Source organism: Agelaius tricolor, unplaced genomic scaffold (assembly GCF_023055355.1).
Source record: "Agelaius tricolor isolate 1412-34295 unplaced genomic scaffold, bAgeTri1.0.p SCAF_16, whole genome shotgun sequence".
NCBI lineage: Eukaryota > Metazoa > Chordata > Aves > Passeriformes > Icteridae > Agelaius > Agelaius tricolor.
Genome location: NW_027269276.1, coordinates 16,656,665 through 16,681,364, shown reverse-complemented (window position 1 = coordinate 16,681,364; position 24,700 = coordinate 16,656,665). Strand labels below are relative to the sequence as shown.

At 57.1% G+C, this 24,700-nt stretch overlaps 1 protein-coding gene across 3 annotated transcripts in view; it reads left to right on the top strand.

The window, feature by feature from the left end:
- LINGO1 (leucine rich repeat and Ig domain containing 1) overlaps positions 1 to 23,891 on the top strand; it is a 158,586-nt gene extending 134,695 nt beyond the window's left edge. For 2 of the 3 annotated variants that reach the window (XM_071441800.1, XM_071441801.1), the window contains one exon: positions 21,604 to 23,891. In XM_071441800.1, coding sequence (XP_071297901.1) covers positions 21,616 to 23,457 — 1,842 coding nt within the window. In that variant the 5' untranslated portion in view covers positions 21,604 to 21,615 and the 3' untranslated portion in view covers positions 23,458 to 23,891. Of the gene's footprint in view, positions 1 to 7,125; positions 7,542 to 21,603 lie in introns of those variants that run through there. The other variant, XM_071441799.1, reaches the window with a different exon arrangement.
- Positions 23,892 to 24,700: the final 809 nt, after the last annotated feature.

Genomic DNA, 24,700 nt, shown 5'->3' with positions numbered 1-24,700 from the left:
TGTCTAAAATACTTCTGATGGCTCCCCTTTCCATGGCTGTTCTTTAATGCATATGTATTCTATTTGGAGAGGCTGCGTGTGGGGGTTTGGTGACTCTCTCCTGGGTGTGAAAGCAAAAGCAGAGCCTCCAAAGCAGCTGCTCCCGGAGCGGCTCCGTCCTGCAGCGCAGGGATGGGGGCATAGCCTGGGGGGGCCCGGCTGCCCGGCGGGGGCTGCGTGGCCACGCTCGCTCGCTGCTTCTGCCGAGCTTGGACTGACTCCCTCGCACAGACACGTGCTGCTGACTCAGTCACACCTCTGCTGTTTTTAGAGGCGGCCTTCTAACACCCTGCCTCGTTCAGCAGAAAGCAGGGAGATGCTGTGCTTCCCCCAGCCAGCCTGAAAACACATCCCCTGCGCTCAGGAGCCACTCTTGGGCTGCTCGTCCTGGCCCTCGGCTCCTGGAAATGGGACAGGCGTGGGTTTTGGAGAGAGAAAGGTCTGTGCTCAGCCCTCCTGCCATAGACACCTCTGCCTCCTGCCCTGTCCTGCCCTCAGAGTTCACCCTCATGTAGCCCTCCTGCCAGGAGGAGTGCTCAGAGCATCCTCAGGTACCCCCAGGAGCTGATGGTCCATTGCTGCACCCAGAAGGACCATGGGTGACATGGAAGTGGTGATGCTGCAGCAGGCAAGCTGGGAATGGAAAAAAGGATCCTCTCCATAGCTGCATCCTTACACCTCCACAAGGGCACAAGTAGGGCTCAGGAAGCCAGGGGATAAGGCTGTCACAGGCCATCTATCTGCTGCCAGATTTTTTTTTTTTAGCCAAATTTAGGCCTGCCCCAGCTCAGGGTCTGTGCGGCATCACAGGTGACAGCACAGACAGCGAGGTGGGAGGTAGACAAGCCAGTAGGAAACTGTTGCTCCCCAACTTCGTTAGCTTTAACTAACGAGCTGTTTATAGGAGTGACATGACACCTGCTTTCCTCTTTATAAATTCAATAATTTATGAAAGGTATTAAAGGCAAAACAGCCTCCCGGATAAAGGCTGTGATGCGTGTACGCTGGGTATTAGCCAGACGGGACAATGAGCTACACTTGAATAACACACGAAGATATTTACCCTCTCCCTCTATAAATTATTAAGGGGCTTCTTTGCACGTAATTACATGAGCTTTTATGTTTCTCACTCCCTGCTTTTAATCCTTTCTGGAATGGTGCCAGTCACTTATAAGAGGAGCTGAGCAAACAGCAAGTGCTGTGGCTGGGTTTGGGGTTGGGTTTGGGGCTGCAGATGATGGAGATGCAGGAAGGGGCATGGCTGTGAGCCCATCCTGCTGGGCACGGGGCACACCCCGCAGGGAGGGACACAAACAGTGGGGCTGGGATGGGGTTTGGCCCCAGCATGAGGTGCTTTTCCTCTGTGTGGGTTCAGGGAGGTGGCTGTGGAAAAGTGCAGACAGGCTCCAGTGTTTTAGCACCCTCCAACTGTGCGTGCAAATCAATTACATGCAGATGTAATTGGGCATGCAAATGTCACTGGAAGGCTGTTTACATGTGCAGTGCACATTAGGGGAGCACGTATTTGTGCAAAGGAACACTGAGGATATTAGTAATAATTGCACCCTGAGAGTGTCCTGAAGCTGGGTCTGCTACTGCTGCTTCTCCAGCTTGGCCTTCAGGGAGCAGAGCTCCCTCCTTACCCTGCCACATGCCAGACCCCCCTTCCCTGGCTGATGTGTTTGCTCCCTGGCCTGTGCCCAGCAGGGCAGCCCAGCTCCCCCCTGCTCCCCATGCTGCTTCCCATGCAGCCCCAACTGAGCCCTGCCCATTTCAGCCTGCCACACCAGGCAGGGGCCAAACTTCTTTTGAACATTAAGATGAGCATTTCATCCCCTTCAGGCACCCTGATCCCCTTCTCTTAGTTGCCAAGTATTTGTGAGTCAGCCCCAGCAGAATGGTGCCCATATCACCTTGCCATCCTCCATGCCCAGGGCAGCTTTTGCTTTTTCAGTGTGGGCAATTGACAGGACTCTCCTGTCCTCCATACTCACAGCTCTCTCCAAGCCCTCTCTCCTTTGTGCCAAATTCTTTAATCATTGCTCTTTGTCCTGTTGTGCAGCTCCTATTCTTACACCAAGCTGTTAAAAAGCTGTCACTGTCATAAATTCCTTGTCCCAGAAATTATCTTTCATCTCCTGAACGTGGGCAACAATAGGCACTGAGGTGCTTGATATTATTAATACCTTCTATATATGTGTCAATGGGCTTAAGAACTTAATGGAGCCTTTTCCCTCAGCCCTTCATGCCACGTGTTTGGGCTGCTTGACAGAGCAGTCAAGTTATCAGTGCTTGACTCAGGCTGACATGAGGACATGTGGCCTCTCTCCATTCCAGAACATTGCATAGAAAGGCCTAATTTCCACACCCAGAATTCCAATGGGTCAGGGTGGGGACAGTGCCCTGGCAGAGACGTGGATGAGCTGAGCTGGGGCAGACGCTGTGTATCAGCAGCTTACCCAATGTTCAGTAGCACTTGCTGAGGGGGGCTACAGAAAGGCTTTTTTCTCCTCTTCATCCCTGTTCTCCAGAGCTTCATGGAGGTCAGGTCATGATTTGAGATGTGCAAGGCATGAGCACAGCATCTCCTACTTCTCACCTCGCTTTCAGTTGGACACAGAGCTGGAGATGGGTCCAGCCATGCACCTGCAGCCTCCAGCAAGTGAGGCTGTGGGGACAGTGGAGGGATCCCCTCCACGGCCTCACAGCCCCAGCCCATGTCCAGGGGAACATTCTGTGGCTCCTGCCACTGATGTCCAAAGTGAATGGCTGCTGGTCAAAGAATTTTTGGGTCATTCTGCTCCAAATCAATAAGCTGACCAGAGCAGGGAGCAGTACAAGGCAGTACAGAGAGAAAGCATTATGATAATACTTGATAAGGATCCTCAGTTTCACTGAGGAGCAGCCATACAATGTGGAATTTGGATTCCCTCCAGCTGATAATGAGAAGCCACTGGACTGACTCAGCCTGCTGTGAGGAGGCACCAGCACACATCCAGATGGCCGTGGGGACGGGGGAGCAGGAATATCCTGCCTTGCCTCTTCATCCCACTCCCCCCACACACCCTGAAATGTCACCACCTCCAAGGGAGAACGTGATCTGGGAGCACATTTCTCCCTGACTGCATCCGCAGGGGCCCGGTGGAACAGCCATCCTCAGGAACAGGGGTTCCTCAGGAACAAGGGTTCCTCAGGAACAGGGGTTCCTCAGGAACAAGGGTTCCTCAGGAACAGCGGTTCCTCAGGAACGAGGGTTCCTTGGGAACAGGGGTTCTTCAGGAACAGGGGTTCCTCAGGAACAGGGGTTCCTCAGATATGGGGGTTCCTCAGGAACAGGGATTCCTCGAGGGTTCCTCAGGAACAGCAGTTCCTCAGGAACAGGTCCTGCTGCCCGCAGTGCTGAGGAGGGCAGGGGAGGTCTGTGTCCATGCGATGTGCAAGGCACGCACAAGAATCAGGGTGACCTTTCCTCCCTGTCCCGAGCAGCCAGGAGATGATGGTGCCTTCTGCAGGGACTGGTTAGGACTGGCAGGATGAAGGAGCTGGTTGCAGGTGGAGCCCAGGGCCATGTGAGGACCCTCCTCTCCTCTCCTCTCCTCTCCGGATGTGCAGGGGCAGAGCAGGGACAGCCCCTCCCCCGTGCCTGCTGCCGAGGGAGGAGGCAGGAGGGGCAGACAGCCGATCTGGCGTTCCCAGAGCCAGCGCTGGCAGTACTTCAAGGTGTGGTACATCTTATCTCTGCCTGGCATTTGCATGTATTTTCTCAGCTCAGCTTGTTACGACAAAAGTGTGAAAATCTGAAAGAAAAGGAATGATAATAATAATGGGAGTAATTAAAATCCACCTCCCTCCTGCCAGCTCGGCCCTTTCTAGACCTCTTGTGGCATTCCTGGACACGTGCACTGAATCCAAAGGAGGGAATGGGTCCTGGGTCTCTCCCCTGAGGGGCAGCTCTGCTCCCACTGCCCAGGTCCCTCAGCAGTGTGCAGGTGCTGCCTCTCCAGGAGGGAGCTGAGAGCAGGATAAACTCCTGCCTCATGCCAGCAGAAGGGAACCATCTGCCACAGCCCGTTATCATCCCAGGATGGCAGTGGCAAAGAGCTGGAGCATCTGTCTGAGGGACAAGCCCCTGCAGATGGACACCCAAATGTTCCTGCCATTCCCTGCAGGTTTTAAAGAGGAACATGTTCAACGAGGGCGTGTGAGCCGAGCTGCTCTGCAGCTTCCAGGGGCTGCACACGGGTCAGCACAGGTAGTGGCACCTGGAGGGCTGGGGCACTGTGGGTCACTCCATGCTGCAAAAAGGAGGTTGACCCAGTTGAGGAGCTGATCCAAAACCAGCTGGAGTTGGTCTCTACAACATGGGGGAGGCCAGTAAAGGTGATGGGAGAGGGAAGAAAGGCATGTTAGCTGCAAAGCTGTCAGCTGCACATAGCTACGGGCTGTTAGTGGGGACAGGAGGGGATGGTACTTCCAGTGAGGCTTGGTTGTGGGCTTGTGGCTGTCCCCAGCACACTGTCACCCGTGCCACAACACCTCAGGGACATGAACAGTAAGCTCAGCAGTCATGACAGGTCAATAAATGCAGAACATTGGAGCCTTTGGGGCTTCTGAGCAGGATCTGCCTTTGCCCAAAGTGTCCTTGAGGCTGCTGGGCTGAAGAAGTGTTGCCCATGAGGTGGGCTGAGGGTTAAAGACAGAAAAACCCAATTGGCAGTGCTGCTCCTTGGGCAGGTTGGTTGTACTGGCTGCTCTTACACTCTGGCACTGTGGGCAAGGGCCTTGGGGCTCCAGCTGAGAGAGCAGCTCTTAGGTGATGGTTTTATCTCCCTGCACTCTCCATCCTTCCCCTCGCCTCTCCTCACTGCTGGCCAAAATACACAGTGCGGCTGTCAAAGCAAACAGGGCTGTGCCCTGCTGCCATTCCTGGGGCACCCGTGCTGCCCTCACCTCCCCTGCTGCCCCTGGTCCCTGCACCCAGGTCCAAAATCATGGAGCCATAGAATAGTTTGCATTGGAAGAGGTCTCAAAGATCCTCTCGTTTCCAACTCCTGCCCTGAGCAGGGACCCCTTCCACTTTCACCTTCCCAGGTTGCTCAGGGCCCATCCAAGCTGGCTTTGGGAAGGGAAGATTCACTTCCAGGGAAGGGAATCTCACGCTGAGGGCACACAAAAGGCAGGGTTTGCACGGACGGGACTGTTCTGTAGCAGAGCTGTGCACGGATGCCCTCTCAGCCCAAAAGCTCATCCCTGCTCCTGCACACGTAGTGCCCCGTCCTGTGCCGCTCGGCTCGCTCCCAGGGCGGGGATGGCCGTGGAGCCGAGGTGGGAAAGACGGTCTTGGAAGGCCCCCTGCTTCCAGGCAGTGCATAGCATCACTCTCACACGCCACCAGCGCTGCGTGCATGGCGTACTTGCCGTGTCTTTGTGGAAGGGCTGAGGTGAAATTTCCCCCCTCACACACCAACAATTCCAGGAATTATTTCCGAGTGTTACTTCTGAATACGCGGTGCCCTGCACTTTAGCGGGGCTTTAACGGGGTGGGGGGAACGGAAGCATTAGAAACGGCATTCAGAGCTCTTAGCCTGTCTTTTGTCCTCTGTTTGTTTTTTTCTGGCCGCATTCAGATTGCCGGCTTTGTCTGTGTTTGTGAAGTGCTATTAACATCGATGGCATTGCTGCCATAGCCGTAACAATAAGAGGCATCGATCCGCACCGAGTAAAGGTCTGAGGAGCGCTGCGAGCGGCCAGGCTGAGTTTCCTTAGTGGCAGGAGGAGAGCTCGTGCACCAACACACGCCTTGTCCCCCCACGGTGTTCCGTGCCACGAGGATGCTGTGCCCGAGCCCACGCAGGGACACACCTGATGGGTACCCACCGTGCCAGCCGAGCCGGGGGCTGTGCCCGTGGGAGCCGAGCAGCAGCGGGAGCAGGGAGCTGCAGTGATTCAGCCGGCGAGTTCACCGTGCCCACCCTTTGTTTATTCCTCCTCTGCTCAGAAGCTCGCCTGTGCCAGGCATGAGGATAACGGGGATAACATTACCCATAACGGGGCTCCGCAGAGGCAGCAGCCACTGCCTGAGTGCCAGGGGGTGCTTGCTTGTAGCCCGCTGCAGGGACGTGAGCTTGGGATGGCCTGTCCTGTGTGATGGCCTCCCCCAGCCTGCCATGGAGCACAGGAGAGGCCCGGGGCCAGCTCAAAAGCTCTCACTTGCTGAAAGAGCCCTTCAAGGGAAGGCTCATGGCACCCAATCAAGAGACTCGTGGCCCCAGCCCGTGCTACTGCCAGGCGCCCTGGTGCCCCTGCCTTGGGTCCGCCTTGGCTGGCAGGCAGGGACAGCTGGGGAGAAGCTGGACAGGGCAGGAAGCACCCCAGGAGAGCCCAGCCCAGAGGAAGCAGGAAGGAAAAGTGCACATTACAAGCAAAGTTTGTGTCCATTACTGCTGGAGAAACCAGCCTCGGCTGCGAGAGCCAGCGCTGGGCAAATCCAGCGCTGCTGGATAAAGAGTGCCCATTATGGAAGGGGGGAGCGGTGGGCAGTGCTCGGGAAGTCGTGCACTTAGTCCTGAATGAAAGGCCATCGGCTCAGCATGCGCCGGACCCTCCGAGGGGGCTTTGGGATCGCCAGGTCCCAGACCTGTCCTCGGAGGCGTCCCCTCAGCGCTCGCAGCCCTTTCCCTCTTATGTGCCGGGAAGGGGGGACAGTGTAAAGAGGAGCAAAGCGCAGTGCTGAGGGAGCTGCTGTAGGACGGACCCTCCGGAATCCTCAGGGTAGCCCGGCTCCGTCTCCCGGCGGACGCGGGGAGGGCTGGGCACCGACGCGACGGTGACGGGCAGAGCTCCGTTGGTCCGTCCTCTGCGGGCAGCGAGGCTGCACCGGCGGCGGGGCGGGGGCTGCGAGGGCCCCCATCCATCGAGCGGCCCCGGTTGGCGGGGGAGCCATCCCCGCTCCCCCCGCCCCGCAGCCCCGGGCACCCGCACCCCCCGCGCGGAGCGGGGGCGGCGGCGGGAGGAGGGACCGGCCGCGGCCGCCGCTGCCGCGCTCGCCGCTCCGCGCACCGCCCCGCACCCGCCGGCGGCTCCTCCCGGAGGGGAGGCGGGGGCCGGCGGCACCCGGCCCGGCCCCGCCGCGGCAGACCCGGCCGGCGGAGCGGGCGTGCGGAGCCCGGGCTGAGCCAGCCGCCCGCCCGCCCGCGGGGGCGATGCCGCCGCCCCGAAGCGCCGCCGGCCGCCCGGGCGCGGAGGGCAGGGAGCCGCCGGCAGCGCGGCCCTAGGGCGGCCCCGGCGGGGCCCCGTGCCCAGCCCGGCCCGGCCCGGCCCTCCCTCCCCCGGGCGCTGGACTGGGGGGCGGCCCGGCCCCGGGAGCGCCGCCGCCGCCGCCGCTCCGTGTGCTGTCGCTGCGGAGAGGGGGAGCTGCGCTACTGCAGGTGGAGGTTTGGCGGGGGGGCCGGGGGAGATGCCATTTCTGACCGAAGGAGATCGCCGGCGAGGATGAGATGCGGGTAAGCGGGACCGGGGACCGGAGCGGGGCACGGGGCTGGCGGGACCGGCGGGGTGGGGGCTCCGCCGCCCCGGGACGGCGCCGCCGCGCTGCCCCGGGGCCGGACCCGCTCCGGTGCGGAGGGCGCGGGGCTGGAACTTGGTGCGTGCCCCGGGGCTGCGGGGGGAGCCGTGTGCTCCGGGAGCTGCCGCCCTCCAGCCCCGCCGGTGCGGATGCTGCCGCCTCCTCGCCCCGCTCTGCCCGGGCGCTCCCCTCTGCCCGTCTCCTCCCCGCACCGTTCCCGCAGCCTCGGCGCAGCCCCTGCGGGAGCTACGAGCCAGGCGGGGTCCGGGTTCGGGGCCGGGGTCCCAGCGGGCGGGCTGGGGCTCGGCGGGACTGAGGCTGTATCCTGATGGGGAGTGTCCTCCTCCTCTCCCGGTAGTTCCCGGGTGAATTGGCCGGCCTGGAGCAGATGCCTTGTTCAGGTAGGGAAAGGATTGTCTGGACAGCGCTACCCTCCGGGACTGGCACGGGAGCAGGGATCAGCCTCAAGCTGGCTGTGCCCATCTCCTGCCCAGCAAGGGTTAACTCGAGAGGAGGAATTGTTCCTCTGCCCATCCCCAAAGCAGAGGCATTAAGGGTTAAAGACGGGCAGGGAGAGCTCTCCAGCCCTGAGATTGGAGTCATGGGGAAGGGGTATTTTTCAGGGCAGGGGTTCACCTCTCTGTCAGCAGCCCCCCAGCCTGGAGATAGGTGAGTCGGGGCCGTGGGGAGCTCATGCCGAAGGGGGTGATTCCTCAGGCTCCGGGAGGGCTCGGGGGGCTCTGAAGGGTCCCCCTGCCTGGGCTCAGCTCCACACCCCGGAGCCAGGAGCCAACCCAGAGAACTGGAGATGCTGGGCCAGGGTCAGGCTGCGGGTGCGGGCTCTGCCCTCGGTTTGTGTCTGGCAGAAAAAAAGAAGCGGTTAAAGGAGCTCCACAGGGCAGTGGGGATTGCGGGGATGCCCAGGAGCCTGCTTGGCAGAAGGGCTCTGGGAGCCCTCCCGGGCGGTGCCGGTGCTTGTTGCTCTCCGTTACTGTGTGTGGGTTATTGGATTTTTCACCTTGCGCCGTGGATGTATAAATAGCCCGAGTGATGGGTAGAGGCACGACTCGATCCAGGTGCTGGAGGTGCCACCTCCGAGAAGGAATGGGAGCGTTGGTGCCGCGGAGGGAGGAAGGGAGGGAGGGAGGGCCAGCGGGCGAGCGTGGGCACGGGTGGGATCGGGGCTGCTCGGGCTGCTTGGCGTCGCCGAGGCTCCGCTGCCTCTCCCTGCCTGTCCCTGCCCCAGCTGCCGCCCCAGCCATCGCCATCTGCGCTCCTTCCCAGCAAACGCCTGCTCCAGCAAGCGACTGTGGCCGCTGGCCGGCAGCAGGGGATCGGTGTGACAGCCCCGCTGCCCTCCGGGGTCCCGACTGGCGGGGGGAAGTTCAGGCATTCCGGGAAGAGCCCCACTCTATGGATCTCCCTCCATCTCCCGTTCCTCTGCACCACCTCCAGAGCCCGGCTGTGGCTCTGCAATGATACCCCTTCCACAGCCCCATCCCAGCCCTCCTGCCAGCCTTAACCCTCTCCTCACTGCTCTGCACCTTGCAGCAGCCCTGACCTGACCTTCACGCACGCTGGAGACGACCCTGGAGCAGCACTGTGGCCGTGCCTCGAGCCATCTCCTCCAGCACGGGGCTGCACAGACCTACAGGACTGCCCAGCCCATCCCCAGCCAAAGGCAGCTATCCCAGCCCCTATCCCAGCCCCTATCCCAGCCCATTCCCTCCCAAAGGCAGCTATCCTAGTCCCTGTCCCAGCCCATCCCCTCCCAAAGGCACTATCCCAGCCCCTATCCCAGCCCCTATCTCAGCCCATCCCCTCCCAAAGGCACTATCCCAGCCCATCCCCACCCTAAGGCACTATCCCAGCCCCTATCCCAGCCCCTATCCCAGCCCATCCCTATCTCAGAGCACCCACCCCCACTCCATGACAGCTGCCCCAGCCCATTTGCACCTTACAGCTGCTATCCCAGCCTGTCCCTGTCCCACAGCACCCATCCCAGCCCTTACCCACCCCAACACCAGCGATCCCAGCCAGTATCACTGCCCAAACCTTCCTTCCCCCTGCTCCTTCCCTGTCCATTCCCCTGGCTCCAAGAGCACGCTGTGTCCCTGTCCTGCACCTCTTGCAGCTCGGGTGGCCGGAGCAGCCGTGCCTGTCCCAGGTGCCAGGGGCAGGCCCAGGGTGGGTCTCTCTGGGGCACGGCAGGAGGAGTGGCTGGGTTGGCTGTGCCTGCTCTCCTGCTGCTCCTGGCTCCCTCCTGGATCCTGTTGGCACAGCTGCTGGATGCCATGGAGGAGAGGGGGCCTCTCATGATGAGCAAGGCCAAGAGGGAGATGTGCCCCTGGGCTAAAGCCTCCATGTCTTCTCACAGAGAGTTTTCCCCATAGCAGCTCTCTGCTCCAGGGCTCAGGCAGCCCCAGCTCTCGCTGGGTCCTGTGGAAGGGGCAGGAGGTGACTGAAGGAGACAGTGGAGCTGCTTTTACAGCTCCTGGGGAAGCATCAGGTTTTGCAGGCCTTCTTGTGGATGGATTAATTACTCAACAAATGGCTGTACCACTGTAACACCGTACTGTGCTGCAGCTACTCTACACCTGTAATGTAATTACTGTGTGATACCTCTAATTACCACTGTTTCCTGGAAGGGTAACAGTATCACTGAAGGACTTCTGTTTCCTTTAGTGTCCTGCTTCACAAAGACACAGTAGCACTGCTGAAGTTAGTGGTGCTCCATGTAAGTGACAAGTATAAAATCCTCTAACTTGAGGCTTTAATTCAGGGGTTGATAAATCACTTTATAATAACACCACAATTATAGCTTTTATAGTAATTACAGTTGTTGAATTACAAAACACAACACAACCTGTTGTGGCTCAATGAGGTACATTGGATGACCACTGGGTGCTGCTGTTTGATGGGACCCTGTCCTTGGAGGCAGAGTTGGCAATGGGCACATCTCTGTGAACATTTGGGTGGAAAACACCCAAATGTTCCCAGCTTGGCCAGGGTGGGTGTTTGGTCTCTCCAACACACCCAGTGCACTGAGTCAGCAGCTGTCCTTTGTTCTGCTGAGCCTCGAGCAGGGTTCAAGCAGAAATGGCTTTTGGTGGGAAAAGAACCAGAAGAGCTTTTCAGGTAGCTGGGATGAGAGAGAAAAGGGCTCCAAATGTTTAACTCAAATCAAACAACCCAAGAAAAACAAAGGGAGAAAGAAACGGAAGGCCATGACCTCAATTTTCTTCTTAGTCAATTTTTTCCACTTTCTTTGCAGAGAGAGAGTAAAAATTGGAACTTTTGGCAGGGAATGGTTGTGGGGAGAGAGATCTCTGTGCCTCTGCACCGTGTGACCATGCCTGGGGACACGCCTTACTCCCAGCCAGTGCTGGTGGCTGTTGGGCAGTGCTAGGGCATGTGTGATACAGAGGGGACAGGGGTGTCTGGGCATGGGCCTTACTTGGGGAAGGGACAAACACCAGCCAGAGTCCCCCCTTCCCAGTGCTTCCCCAGCCCCCAGGCGCTGTCAGCAGCATGGTGTGGCCTCTGTCCCTTGTCACCAGGAGAAGGCTGGGTGGCACAGAGGTGTCTGTGTCTGAGCAGTGTTAATTGTCAGCTTGACCCGGGCAATTGAGTAAATGCTGATAAATGTCACTGAGGGTGACATCATCATCTCCCCTTCAGCCCAGGCAGGGAGTGTGTGGCTCTCTCCATCCCTGGGGACAGGAGGTCACATCAGTGTGGCTTCACAGTGGGGGGAGCACTCTGCCTTGAGCAGAGACCCCAAGCATTGTGCTGGGGTGAATCCTGGGTGATTCCCACCTTCAGGAGCAGCAATCAGGAATGGCCAATGGGACCTCTCTGGGCCTGCATGGGATGCATGGAGTGTATTAGTGCAGCATGGCCATGTTGGGGGAGCCCTGCCATGAGCCCCACCAGTGGCTCAGTCCTCCTTCTGGCCTCACCAATGTCATGGCCACCATCCCTTGCCCCTCCCATGCCCCATCCAGACAGCATCTCCTACCTGAGTAAGGCTCAGGCAGGGCAGCAGGTCACTGTCCTGTCACAGGGGCTGGGGAGCTTGGCTTTGTTTTGCTCATTCTCATGGTGAAGCACAGACCATGGTTCTGTTTAACCATGCTGCATGGTTTTTCCATCATTTTATTCATGTGTCAGTGCTGGTCAGTGCCTTGGCATCCTGCAATGGACATGTGTACAATGAGCTTTCCTCTCCTGGGCTCCACAGGAGTGTCCTGGCAGAGGCCAAAGGCTTTCCCCACTGAAGCACTCGTGTCCTTTGTCTCTGGGCTGTGGTCATTGTCCTGAGGTGGGGACAGTCCTTGGGTGAGCTGGAGGGTCCCCACAGGGAGCAGGGACAGAGTGAGGAGGTGCAGGACTGGGCTGTGCCTTCCAGGACACGATTCCTGTGCTCCAGCAGTGTCCAAGGGATGCTCAAATAGCAAAATGCCCATGGTTGCCATCAGACTGGGCTGACCTCTGCTCTGGGGGTCAGGCTGGCCATGGCTCCCAGGGGGATGTGCCCTGAGCACCCAGCCCTGCCCTTGGGGATGTAAGGGATGTAAGGTTCCTGATGGAGCCCAGCCCCTGCCACCCCACAGAGCCCTCACTTCCCGGGCAGCCCTTCCCCTCCCCCCTATATTGCCATTAGTTATAGCAGTAGGACCCACAATTACTCATTTTTTTGTCATTTCCATTCTGTTTCTTCATCAGAATGCAAAACATTAAATATCGCTCTGGTAATTATGGTTAATTTCATAACCTGCACCTTAATTGGATTGGTCTCTGATGGGGAATTCTCGTAGGAGGGAGAAGCAGAAATATTTTGACGTGATCTATTCTTTCAGCTCTTTGTTTGGATTTGAGATGTTGAGTGTGAAATGGGAAACAACCGATTTAGACCTCAGAGGCAACCTGGGGGTGGTGAGCAAAGCCTGAGCCTTCCAGAGGTACTTGTCACCCTCCAGCAGCCAAACCTCTCCCTCCGGTACCCAAACCCAGCCTTTCTCCACCCCTCCTTTGGATTGGGAATAGTCACAGAGAGCCAGATCCATCTGGTCTACCCAAAATATGAGCCTGATGAGCTGGGGAGGCATCACAGTAGGCACTGGCCGGGTGCCCTGTTCTGCTGGCCAGTGCTTTGTGTGCTCTAGCACAGAGCAAGGCACGGCACTCCACAGGCCCCCCTTGGGTCTGAGGACCTTAGGGACTTGAGGGACACCCACAGGGACGCCTCTTTTCTGCTGGGAATTGTGCAGACAACAGTCCATGGCTGCAGACAGACACCAGTCCCCTTGTACTGTGATGGTCTGGGTGATCTCAGTGCTGCTGCCAGGGCAGCCAGTCCTGGGGGGCCCCCAGTGCCTGTCTGGGGTTGTGCCATGGGGTGCCCATCCCACAGAGCTGCCATCTCCCTGCCACTTTGGGCCTGAGCTGTCCCACAGAGCTGCCATCTCCCTGCCACTTTGGGCCTGAGCTACGGCTCGCTCCGGGAAGCGCAGAATTGCGCTGCCATTAGGTGCTGCCATTAAACTGATTTGTGCTCAGCCTGTTTATCCTCCTCGATGGGAAACGGCAGCGAAATGGAAACCCTGGCCTCGCATTTCCCACTGCATTCCCGTGCACTGGATTTCCCCATGATTACTTTTGTTCTCACGTACAGCCCAAAGCGCAGGCTCCATGTCATTATCCACAGTGCTGGGAGAGGAGAAAGGGCAGAAAGCATTGCTGCAGCTCAGGCACAACACAGCAAACCCACCCCACAGCTGCCTTCTTTTGAGGGCAGTGGGGAGCTGCTCCATCCCCGTGGTGGGTCTCTCTTTTTTTCTATGCCCACGGGCTCAGCGTGTGCTGGAAAGGCTGAGGAATGCATGGCTGAGGCTGCCACTGTGCTGACACTGCCCCCCCTTGTCATGGGCATTAGAACAACTCTGCCTGGCACAGCCCCATACCTGCAAGGACTTCTATCAGCCCAAACCCTGTCCAGGCCACATCCCCCAGCACCTCCCTTCCTGCAGGATTTGGGCTGGGAGGGGCTGGTGGCCCCTCGCCCGCCCTGCCTGGCTGTGTGGGTTCAGCTGGAGGCAGGACGGGCAGGCTCAGCCGTGGCTCAGCACAGTTTGTTTTTATCTAATCCATTTTATTGTTGAATGAAACAATAACAGCAAATACAGGCCCTGAAGACAAGCCATAAATAATGCAAAAATCAAACAAGTGAGAGAGGGAGAAAGAAAAAGGAATTATACATGTAAAACCAGCCCAGAGAAAACCAGGCTGGGAAGAGGAATCTTCCCTCTGCACTTGCTATTGCTCAGGCTTTCTTTGCCTCCCTTTTTTCTCCACTTCTCTCTCTGGAATTTCCTGCGGCACCAAATTTGTGATTATGTGAACAAAACTTAATAATAAATGGGAGGGGGAGAGAGAGAGAGAGATGTGGCTTGCGGGAAGGAGTTGGGAAATGAGGTGGATGGAGTGAACTGGGGCTTCCATCTCTCACAGTGCCTTGAAGCACAGCCGTGCTCCTGCCCCCTGCTCTGCCCCGTGTCCCTGGGGGTGTGCAGCAAGGACAGCTCTGCTGGTGCCACCCGTGCTCATGGGAGCCCTGGCAGCAGGGCACACACAGTCCCTTGACCCTTGTCTCACTGGTGGCTGATCCCAGAGCCGGCTCTGCTGGGCTGGGCTGCACTTGGCTTCTCCCAAAGGCTTCCCAGGCCACTTATTTTAGGCAGCAGTATAAAAATACCAGGGCTAGTCCTAAAGGGGGGTAAATCAGCAGGTTTCCCTGAGGTCAGCAAAGCTGACTACTTTATGTCCTATGTCCTTTGAAGTTCTCTTGCCACTATCCCAAAGGTTTCCAGAGGAAAGGAGCAGCCCTTGTACTTTTTTTTGGTATCCTGTGCTGGTTGTAGGGGAATTCAAGGGATGCACCCTAGGAACCAAAGTGATGCTGTAAGTACAGTCTTAGCTTAAATTAAATGTAAGGAATATGACTGGTCCCTGCAGCTGCTGTTCCCCAGCCTTTGGGACTTTGATCTGGGTTTTCAACCTTTGAGCAGTGTCAGGGATGCAGTAGGGACACAGTGGCTTGGAGTGGTGGCATTTAGAGGGGCTCACATCCCAAAGCCTCAGAGCTGTTCTCTATGGCCCTTGGGACCAGGGTGTTGGGCTGGTTTGGCATTTGCTGTGCTGAGGCAGCCCTGGGTAAATGAGGGCAGGAGGCACTGCTGGGGCTCCCCCAGCCCTGCCTGCTAGCCCTGGGTTTGTGCTGCTGGAGCTGCTGGTGCCCCAGCCCTCCTGTGGGCACTGAGCAGAGCTCTAGGCAGCTGTGGAGCCATAGGATGCCTTTGGTAGCTGGAGGGGGATTGGGTGTTCCCAGGCAGGGAGCAATAGGAGGGAGCAGCTCATCTTTCCTGCCCCCAGGTGTGGTTTGTGGGTGGCCAGGAGCCGTGTCTCAGCCTGGCAGAGCTGTGTCCTCCTCACTGCTGGGGCACTGCCCGTGGCCCAGGCTGGAGCCTGGCTCTGGGGGAGCAGGGAGCCCCTGTCCCCAGCCCAGCCCTCAAGGCAAGCCCACACAGTGATGCCATGTGCTCCTGGCGGGGCTGAGAGGCGCTCTGGCAGTGGGGTGACTTTGTTCAGCTGCTTTTCTGCCATGTCAGGTGCTGTCCTGCCCTGCACACGGGTCCAGCTCAGGCTCTGTGCAGCTGGGCTCTGGCTGATTCAGCAGCTCTGGGGCCCTGTGCTGGGAGGGAGGGCTGTGCCCATCCTCCAGCCCCAGCCCAGCCCTGCCACCCCATGCAGGGAGGCTCAGGGAAGCTCAAGGAAGCACAGAAGGCATCTGGGCCATGGGCACGTGGCAGGGGATGCCTTTGCAATGTCATTGTGACCCTGGCGCTCTCCCAGCAGGAACACTCCTTGGACTTTCTTTCACCTCTTCAGGGCAAGTGTTTCCATTGCCCTGAGAAGAGCCTGGGGTTTTTACATCCCCCTTTCCCAGCTTCCTCAGCTTTCTGGCAGGGAAAAAGAACCGTCTAAGGAGACCCTCATGCTACACTGGAGCCTCCTGTCACAGTGCCCACTGATCAGAGTGCAAGGTGAGCTGCCTGCCTTCAGTGAGCACTTAAAACATCCTGGTGACCCAGCCCATATCCACAGAGGTAGCAATCCCAAGGAAATTTGCCAAAAGGAAAGAAGGAAGAAGAAGGAGAATGTCCATTCAAAATGGTGCATGTCCTTCCCAGTGCCCACCAGCCTCCAGCCTTAGTAGTCTCCAGCCAGCCCTTGGGAGCCATTCCCTTGGCAAACACAACTCCCCTGCTCTTTGGCTCACATAAGTAATAAAAAATGAGCCTTCTCCAGGCTCACCTGACCTGGGAAGCACAGAGCCACCAGTTCAGGCAGTGGCTGTGGCAGCAGTGACCAGTCCATGTCCTGGCTACCCCTGCCCATGAGCAGGGGAGCATGGCTGGTCCTGAGCCCCAGCCCCACTCTGCACAGCACCCTCACCCCCCTTGTTTATCTTGTGCTGGCTCAGGGCTTTACAGCCCCTGACATCCACAGCTGCCTTTGCAATTACTTATTGATCCCTTGTCAGGATGTTTTCTCTGCTGATGGGGTGCTGAGGCATGTGCAGCCAGAGAGAGAAAAGATGCTCAAAATGAAGGAGCACAGGTAGGAGGAGGGTGAGGAGCTCCTGCACAGATGTGATCACAGCAAGAAACAGCCTCAGCAAAAACTGCTCTGAGCTTCGGCATCCTGCAGAGACAACCAGGATCTCCTTCCCGTTGTCCTGCTCCAGTAACCTGCCTGAAAATGAAAGCCACTCTCCAGGTTGGCTCTGGGCCACTCCTGGCTGTCCCTCTCTGTGCATAGCTGTCCCTGCATGGGGTCAGGTAGATCCACAGCCCAGGTTTAAACCAGTAGGCAGCTGGGCCAAAGCCTCCCTTACCAGCATTCCAGCCCCTCAGCCCATGTTAGAGCTCTTCTCCTCCCCTGGGCATCTCCGTTTTTTCTGCTCTTCTTGCTCTCTGACTTGGTGCTTTCCTGACTGACTGCAGTGCTGGGGACACCCCATTTTGGGTGGCAGAGCCTGTTTCCATGAGGAAATGTCTTTGCAGGGCGCTTCCATGGGCCAGCCATGACCAAAATCTGGTGCCAGCCGGGCGGTGTCAGTGCCGGAAGGGGATTTGCATCTTCAATTCTTCTTCGTGCTCTTTTACAGCTCCAGAGCAGCTGCCAGAGCAGATCAGGTTGCCTCACACCTATTCCAGGCTCCCACCTCGGAGCTGCTGAAAGCAGATACTCCAGGAGGCTGAGCAAGAGCTCCCAGCTGGAGAGCTGTGCCTTCCTGGGGAAGGGGAGCAGTGACCCTGGCAGCTGGGGGTGCTGGGCTGGGGGTGGGCTCTCCTCTGGCTGACCTGCCTTGGCTCATTTGCTTAATTTGCACAACTTGCTCGTGTGTCCCCACCACCCTGAGGGGTCCTTCTCATCTCCTGCCCATTTCTCCCCCATTCTTTCACCCTCCTGTGTTGCTCCTGGATGATTTTGGGGCCAGGCCAGGACACAGTGCAGCCCTCTGACCCTTTGTTAGCAGCATATCCATGAATGAAGGTCCAGAGGAGTGTGGTGGCAGGTCTCCATTGCCCAGGCCAGTGCTGTGCCACCCTGGCTGTGCCCACCAGCCAGCCCTGACAGCACTCAGGAATCACTTTATGCTTTCCCTCTTTGATTTCTTCTTCCCCATGTGAAGCATGGTGGTTCCAGAAGAGAAACTACTTCCTTTGCCTGATGCTACCACCCATTGCTGCCCATCCTTGAGCAGGGGGGAGAAGGGCAGTTACTGCCAATGCCTGCACTCTGGGACTGGGTGGGAAAAGAGGAGGAGGAGGAGGGAGCAGATAGGGTGGAGAGGAGGGAGAGACAAAGCAAAAGGGCCCACAAATGCACACTGGACACAGGGGAAATGATGAGAGGAGGAAATGGGCACAAACGTGTTTGGCAAATTAAAGCTGCTCCCTTTGTTTTGCTGCTTTGCAGATAGCTACAGAAACAGTGTAGAACCCGGGGTCTGGGTAAGAAACTCCTCTACCAGCAGGAAAGGTTGTTAAATATTTATTTGTAAACCTGAAGTCTTTGTCTCTAAAATGTAGTGAAGTTCAATAAAATTTGATTTAGCTGGAGCAGCTTAGAGGAGACAGGAGCATGGACTCGGGGAGCTGTGTCTCACTGGCTTTGTATGAAGCCATCATGGCAGAGATGGGGTGAACCCATGGCTGAAGTCACCCCCCCACTGCAGCCCAGTGAGGATGCCCAGCACTGTCCAGCTGTGCACAGCTGGGAGCAGCAGGTTGGCTCCTGCAGGGACAGGGTGGGGATGGTGCCCCCAGAGCACCGTGGGCCCCCCTCCCTGCTGGGGTATGGCTCGCTTTGTCCTAAATTGCCTGTTGTGGCTCGATGCTCTCAGAAGCATCTGGTTCAAGGGTGAACATCTCCAGCCCTGTAATTTATGGCTGCCAGGTGGGCTTAGAGCTGACTCGGGGTTTTTGCCTCCTGCTCGCTCCCTGTCAGCACAGCAGATCGCTCCCTGCTCGGTGGGGTGGGAGCAGGGGACAGCCCAGGGACAGCGGTGACAGTGGTGGGCATGGCCAGGTGGCTGCACCACCCCTTGGGGCATCCTCAGGAGCGCACTCAGGGGCAGAACCTGGGCTCCCTTTTGGGTCATCACCAAGTTTGGCTTTCTGGGGCTGTTCCTCCCACACCAGGGCAGCGTGTGCCTGTCACAGCAGAGCAAACCCCACGCACGTCAGCGCTTCAGTCTGGCCCCAGGCTGCCTTTCCAGGCACAGCCCAGAATGGCATCTTCCCTCCCAGCAGTGAGGCCAGGCACAGACACTGGGCAGGCCCTGCTGTATTTAGCACCAAGGCAGAGCTCTGGTGCCTCCATCTGCGCCTCTTGGGCTGAGGCTGGGACGTTCCTGCGGGAAGGGACTGTACTGAGAGCCCTCAGCCCTGGGCAGCAGGTGGTGAGGACAGGGGTCAGTGGCTGCCATGGCTCTGAGCATGAGTTTTGCTTTGGCTTGCACTGGGTTTGCTGTCACCTAAAGGCAGTGAGCCTGGCAGCTGCTGCTTTTTTTGTCCATTCTTTTTTTGTGGTTGAGGAAGGAGAACCACGCTCATGCCAAGGGCTGGGCTGTGCATCACAGCCATGGCCCCATCCTCTGCTCCTGCCTGGCAGCTCCTGCTGGGCCTTGGCTGGCACCTGGAGGGGAGCTTGGGCATGTTTCAGGGTCTTCCTCAGAGTAAATCTGGGAGGGCTTTGTGGAAAGCCCTTCCTGCAGGTAGCAGTTGTGCAGTGGCTGTAAAGCCATGCATGCATTGTTCGCCCACAGCTGACACAAAAATCACAGTTTGAGTCGTTTTTAGAAGGGCATCTCTTAATATCCACATCACCTTGAGGCACAACTATTTCTCTCCGAATCAGGCAGAGGTAAATGGGAGCCAGAAGTGATTTAAAGCTCATCTTAGCTCAGAATTTTCCAGCTTATTTATTGTCTTTCTCCCAAAGCTCTTCTGTGGCTCTGGTTATTAAGATTACGGATGTTTTTGTCAGGGATTGTATTTATCACGGATTTAAATTTAGCTGAGAACTAATAACATGTGAGGTGTGTCTAGACTTTAATTCTGGGCTGTGCTCGTCGGTAACACCACACAGATTCTGCTTCATTCATCTCTGGCCTCTTTGCTGATTTTTTACTCACTGATACCTCACAGCTCTGGCTCTGCCGAGGCTGCGCTGGGGATGACAGCACAGGACAAGGTGCTTTGGAGGTGCAATTCCCTTCCTGCTGCTGGAGAGGCAGGATTGAGCCTGGGGGAAGTTGGTCTGCAGGATTCAGCTCTGCCTCCTCCCCATGGCCAGCAGGGACCAGAACAGAGCAGCACATGCAGGCAGAGCGGAGCTTTTGGCCCGGCACACAAACAAGGCTGGTGCCTGGCACTCTTAATGAGCTGAGTGTTTTCAGTCCTGCTATAATTAAGCCCCTCAGACTGTATTTTGTTTTGCATGCCGTGTTTTGCTGTCTTTGATGGCTTTCTCAGCACGGCTTTGAGGAGCAGGAATTGGTTTCTGAGAAAAAAGGCTGCAGGCGAGCCAGCGCTCAGGAACGAGCCTGTGGTGGGAGGGCAGTGCCCAAGAGGCTCCTGGCCATGGGCACCCACTGGCAGCCCAGCCCCAGCCAGGGCTGCAGCAGGAGCCTGGGGAACAAATCCATGTGCAACCTGGGCCATGCCAACCAGGGGGCCAGCCTGGCTCCAGGGCACCGGCCCCAGTCCCAACCCCACCCCAGCAGTATGGCAGTGGGAGCAGCAACCCCCTTGTATCTGTGCTGCTGCCCAGCATCAGGGAGGTGATGACATGGGAGATGATGGATTGTAAATACCCAGCAAATGGCTGTTTGCAGCCTGGCTGGGGCCCAGGCACTCCCACTGGAAATGTTTCCACTGGACTGGGACATGCTGGCCCAGGGCCAGCAGGAAGGAGCTCAGCATCACGGCCAGGGGAGCTTGGCAGGACCAGCTCCCATCCCTGCACCCCTTCACTGTGGGGTGATGTGTTCAGCATGATCCCCATTGAGCAGCCCCACTGCAGAGGAAGCAGGGAAAGGGGAGGGTGGGGGGGTGGAAGGGGACAGTGAAATGGGAGGAAACCACAGAGGGTTCCTCTGGGGGCACTCCAGGCCCATCACTGGCTGTGCTGAGGCTGGTGGTTTCCAAGATGGTGCTGGTGGACATTTTTATGGCCAGTTCATCATCTCCCATCCTTGTATCTTACAAAGAAATTTTGAATAATTTTTTGGGAACAAAAGTGATCCTTGGGTCATATATCTGTATGAAATGATGAATATGAGCAGATGCAATGGCAGGAATGTGCAGAACGTGTACCAGCCCCATAAATAGTGCTGGAGCAGGGAAAGTAATGGACAGGATATACAGTGATGGATACAAACAGAGCCAATGGAAGTAATGGATTGGGTGTGTTTGGTGATAGCCATAAATAGCATTAGTGGGAGTAGTGCAGAGAGTAACATAACAATAGATATAAACAAGGGCTGGAGTAGCTGGAGATCTAATATGCAATATTGATATGATTTGATTCCTCATAACAGCCTGAAGAAGGAAATAAATGCAACAAAGGCAGCGTGACAAGGAGCATCCGCTTCTGCCGGGCCAGGACGGCTCTGGGCTGGGGCACAAGCCAGACCATGAGCCCCCAGGGAGGTCTCCCAGCCCTCCCCAGGGACATCAGCAGGAGGCTGGGTGATTCCCAGCTGACACCAGGCAGCTCCCTCATTATCCAGAGCCCCCCTGGACCTGACTTGAGGCTACAGCTTGCTCTTGTAGGCAGTGTCTGCCCAGTTGCTGTTTCTGGAAAATGGTTTGGGTCTGCCTTTGCAGGCTGGCATGGTGGGAGGCAAGGAACTTGCCTTGGGGACACACTGAGAGCAGCTGGGGCATGGGGGAGCACAGAAGGAGGGAGCTGGAGCTCTCAGTGTTGCTTGCCCCAAGTGGGGCTCCCCCAGATGCTCCATCCTCTGCTCAGCTCCTCTGTTTGCCAAGCAGCCTTTATATTCAAGCTCCATCTACAGGGAACGGAATAATTTCAAGAGCTTAAAATAGGATGTAGATAGATGTGTTTCGTATTAAATTATTTTTTTAAGAAGCAGAGGAAGCTGTATGACACAGATTCCTCAAGGCCTTCCACTCAAGAGTCTGTGCACGTTCAACCATCAAGTGGAAAGTCAGGGAAGGGGGAGAAGAGAGGGTCTTGAAGCCAAAGGGCTGCATTTCAGCTGGAAAATGAGACCCTCTGCTGTGCATGGATGGTGCCTTTTGCCTTCCCATCACCTCTGGCAGGACACCAGAGCTTTTGCCTTGGCCGTGCCCGTTGTTTGCTCACGTGCCCCTTGCTCTTTCTCCCGCTGTTACCTGCAGGTGAGAGATAGGATGGTAGCTGGGGAGGCGAGTATGCGCAGCCCAATCCTGGCCTGCTGGCAGCCGATCCTCCTGCTGATGCTGGGATCCATCCTGTCCGGCTCCGCCACGGGCTGCCCGCCGCGCTGCGAGTGCTCTGCCCAGGAGCGCGCCGTCCTGTGCCACCGCAAGCGATTCATGGTCGTGCCAGAGGGGATCCCCACCGAGACCAGGCTGCTGGACTTGGGCAAGAACCGCATCAAGACGCTCAACCAGGATGAATTTGCCAACTACCCTCACCTGGAGGAGCTGGAGCTAAATGAGAACATTATCAGTGCCATTGAACCTGGGGCTTTCAACAACCTCTTCAACCTCAGGACGCTGGGGCTCAGGAGTAACAGACTCAAGCTGATCCCTTTGGGGGTGTTTACTGGACTCAGCAACCTTACCAAGCTAGACATTAGTGAGAATAAAATTGTGATCCTCCTAGATTACATGTTCCAGGACTTGTACAACCTGAAGTCTTTGGAGGTGGGTGACAACGACCTCGTCTACATCTCCCACCGGGCCTTCAGTGGCCTCAACAGCCTGGAGCAGCTGACCCTGGAGAAATGCAACCTGACCTCCATCCCCACGGAGGCCCTGTCTCACCTTCACGGCTTGATCGTGCTGCGGCTGCGCCACCTGAACATCAACACCATCCGGGATTACTCATTCAAGAGGCTGTACCGGCTCAAGGTCCTCGAGATCTCACACTGGCCCTACCTGGATACCATGACATCCAACTGCCTCTATGGGTTGAACCTGACCTCCTTGTCCATCACCCACTGCAACCTGACGTCCATCCCGTACGTGTCGGTGAGGCACTTGGTTTACCTCCGGTTCCTGAACCTGTCCTACAACCCCATCGTCACCATCGAGGGCTCAATGCTCCATGACCTGCTCAGGCTCCAGGAGATCCAGCTGGTGGGAGGGCAGCTCACCACGGTCGAGCCCTTCGCCTTCCGCGGCCTCAATTACCTGCGCATCCTGAACGTGTCAGGGAACCTGCTGACCACCCTGGAGGAGTCAGCTTTCCATTCGGTGGGCAACCTGGAGACGCTCATCCTCGACAACAACCCCTTAGCCTGTGACTGCCGGCTGCTCTGGGTTTTCCGGCGGCGATGGAGGTTGAACTTCAACAAGCAGCAGCCCACCTGCTCCACCCCCGAGTTCGTCCAGGGCAAGGAGTTCAAGGACTTCCCCGACGTCCTCCTGCCCAACTACTTCACCTGCCGCCGAGCACGAATACGGGACCGCAAACCTCAGCAGATCTTTGTGGACGAAGGCCACACGGTGCACTTTGTCTGCCGGGCAGATGGGGACCCGCCGCCCACCATCATGTGGCTGTCTCCCCGGAAGCACCTCATCTCTACCAAAACCAACGGGCGGCTCACTGTCTTCCCTGACGGCACGCTGGAGGTGCGCTACGCCCAGATCCAGGACAATGGCACCTACCTATGCATCGCCAGCAACGCGGGTGGCAACGACACCATGCTGGCCCACCTGCACGTGCGCAGCTACTCCCCAGACTGGCCCCACCAGCCCAACAAGACCTTCGCGTTCATCTCCAACCAGCCCAACGAGAGCGATGCCAACAGCACGCGCGCCACCGTGCCTTTCCCCTTTGACATCAAGACTCTCATCATCGCCACCACCATGGGCTTCATCTCCTTCCTGGGCGTCGTGCTCTTCTGTCTGGTGCTCCTCTTCCTCTGGAGCCGCGGGAAAGGCAACACCAAGCACAACATTGAAATCGAGTACGTGCCACGGAAGTCCGACGCGGGCATCAGCTCTGCCGACGCGCCGCGCAAGTTTAATATGAAAATGATTTAACCAGGCGACAATTTGCAAATAATAATGGTGTTGTTTTGTTTTGTTTTTTTAAAAAAAATGAACAAATGAACAAATAAAAAATAATTAACAAACATTGCTACAAACATACCGACCTCTCTCCTTCCACCGTGCCCTCTGCCCCTGTCCAAACCCACTGCGCCCGCACTGTCACCACCTCCTCCTCCTCTTCTTTATACCAGGAAAACATTCAGCCGATGTCTTCAGGACTCCTGTGTTTGTAAGGACTTTGTCTGATGGACTCTGGTGTCAGATATAACTCTGAGAGGGGAAAAACAACGGGGGAGGGTGGGAAAAAGAAAGAAAAAAGAAATAAAATCAATAAAAAAGTTACGAACTTTCTTCTGTAACTTTGATTTCAATAATTATGGATTTTTATGAAAACTTGAAATAATAAAAAAACCCTATTTCCTATAGATAGTTGGAATGAAAAATTTTGACTTCTTGATCTGTCCAGTTCTGTACCTGGCAAGTGCTTGCTTTCTTGCCTCAGAGGCACTCCCCAGATGCCTTGCCAAGAGCAGCCCCAGGCCAGGGCGAGTCTCCTGCTGACACCAAAGGCACCTCCCACAGTGCAGTGCCCAGTGTGGCACCAAGGCAGGACTATTTTTCCTGGTTTTTATAGTCAGTTCCCCTGGCCATCCCCAAAGCCTGTGGAGCAGGGCTGTGACACGGGTGTCCATAAGCAGCATGGAGCAGGGCTGTGCTTTCCTGCCCTCTGTGAGGGAGGAGGATGCAGAGCCCCATTGCAGGGCTGGCCCTGCCTGTGGCCTCCAGGCGAGGAGCCAGGGGGGCCAGGCTTTGCCTGGGCAGGGCTGGGGATCCTCCTGCTTCTTACATGGGGAGAGGATCTTCTGCCAGCCTTTGCAGCAGTACCAGGGTGTGTCCTCTCCTATAGGGGACAAGCTGGCTCCTGTGCCCTGCACAGCTGTGCCCATGGGCAGGGATGGGACACATCCATTGGCAGCACCCACTTGGGTGCCTCCAGCAACCAGTGCCTGGAGCAGCTCCAGCACTGCTCCCCACCTGCCTGTAGCTCAGGACCTGATGACTGGCAGTCAGTCTCAAGCACCCTCAAGCACATCCAAGGGAATTCAGCTTCCAGGCTCACAGGAGACCTTGTCTGAAAATAGAATTCCACAGGTTATAGACACAGGCATAGGCTGAGGCAGAGGATGGGCACAGGCTGTGACACACTGCCCCTGCCAGGCAGCAGTGAGCCCAT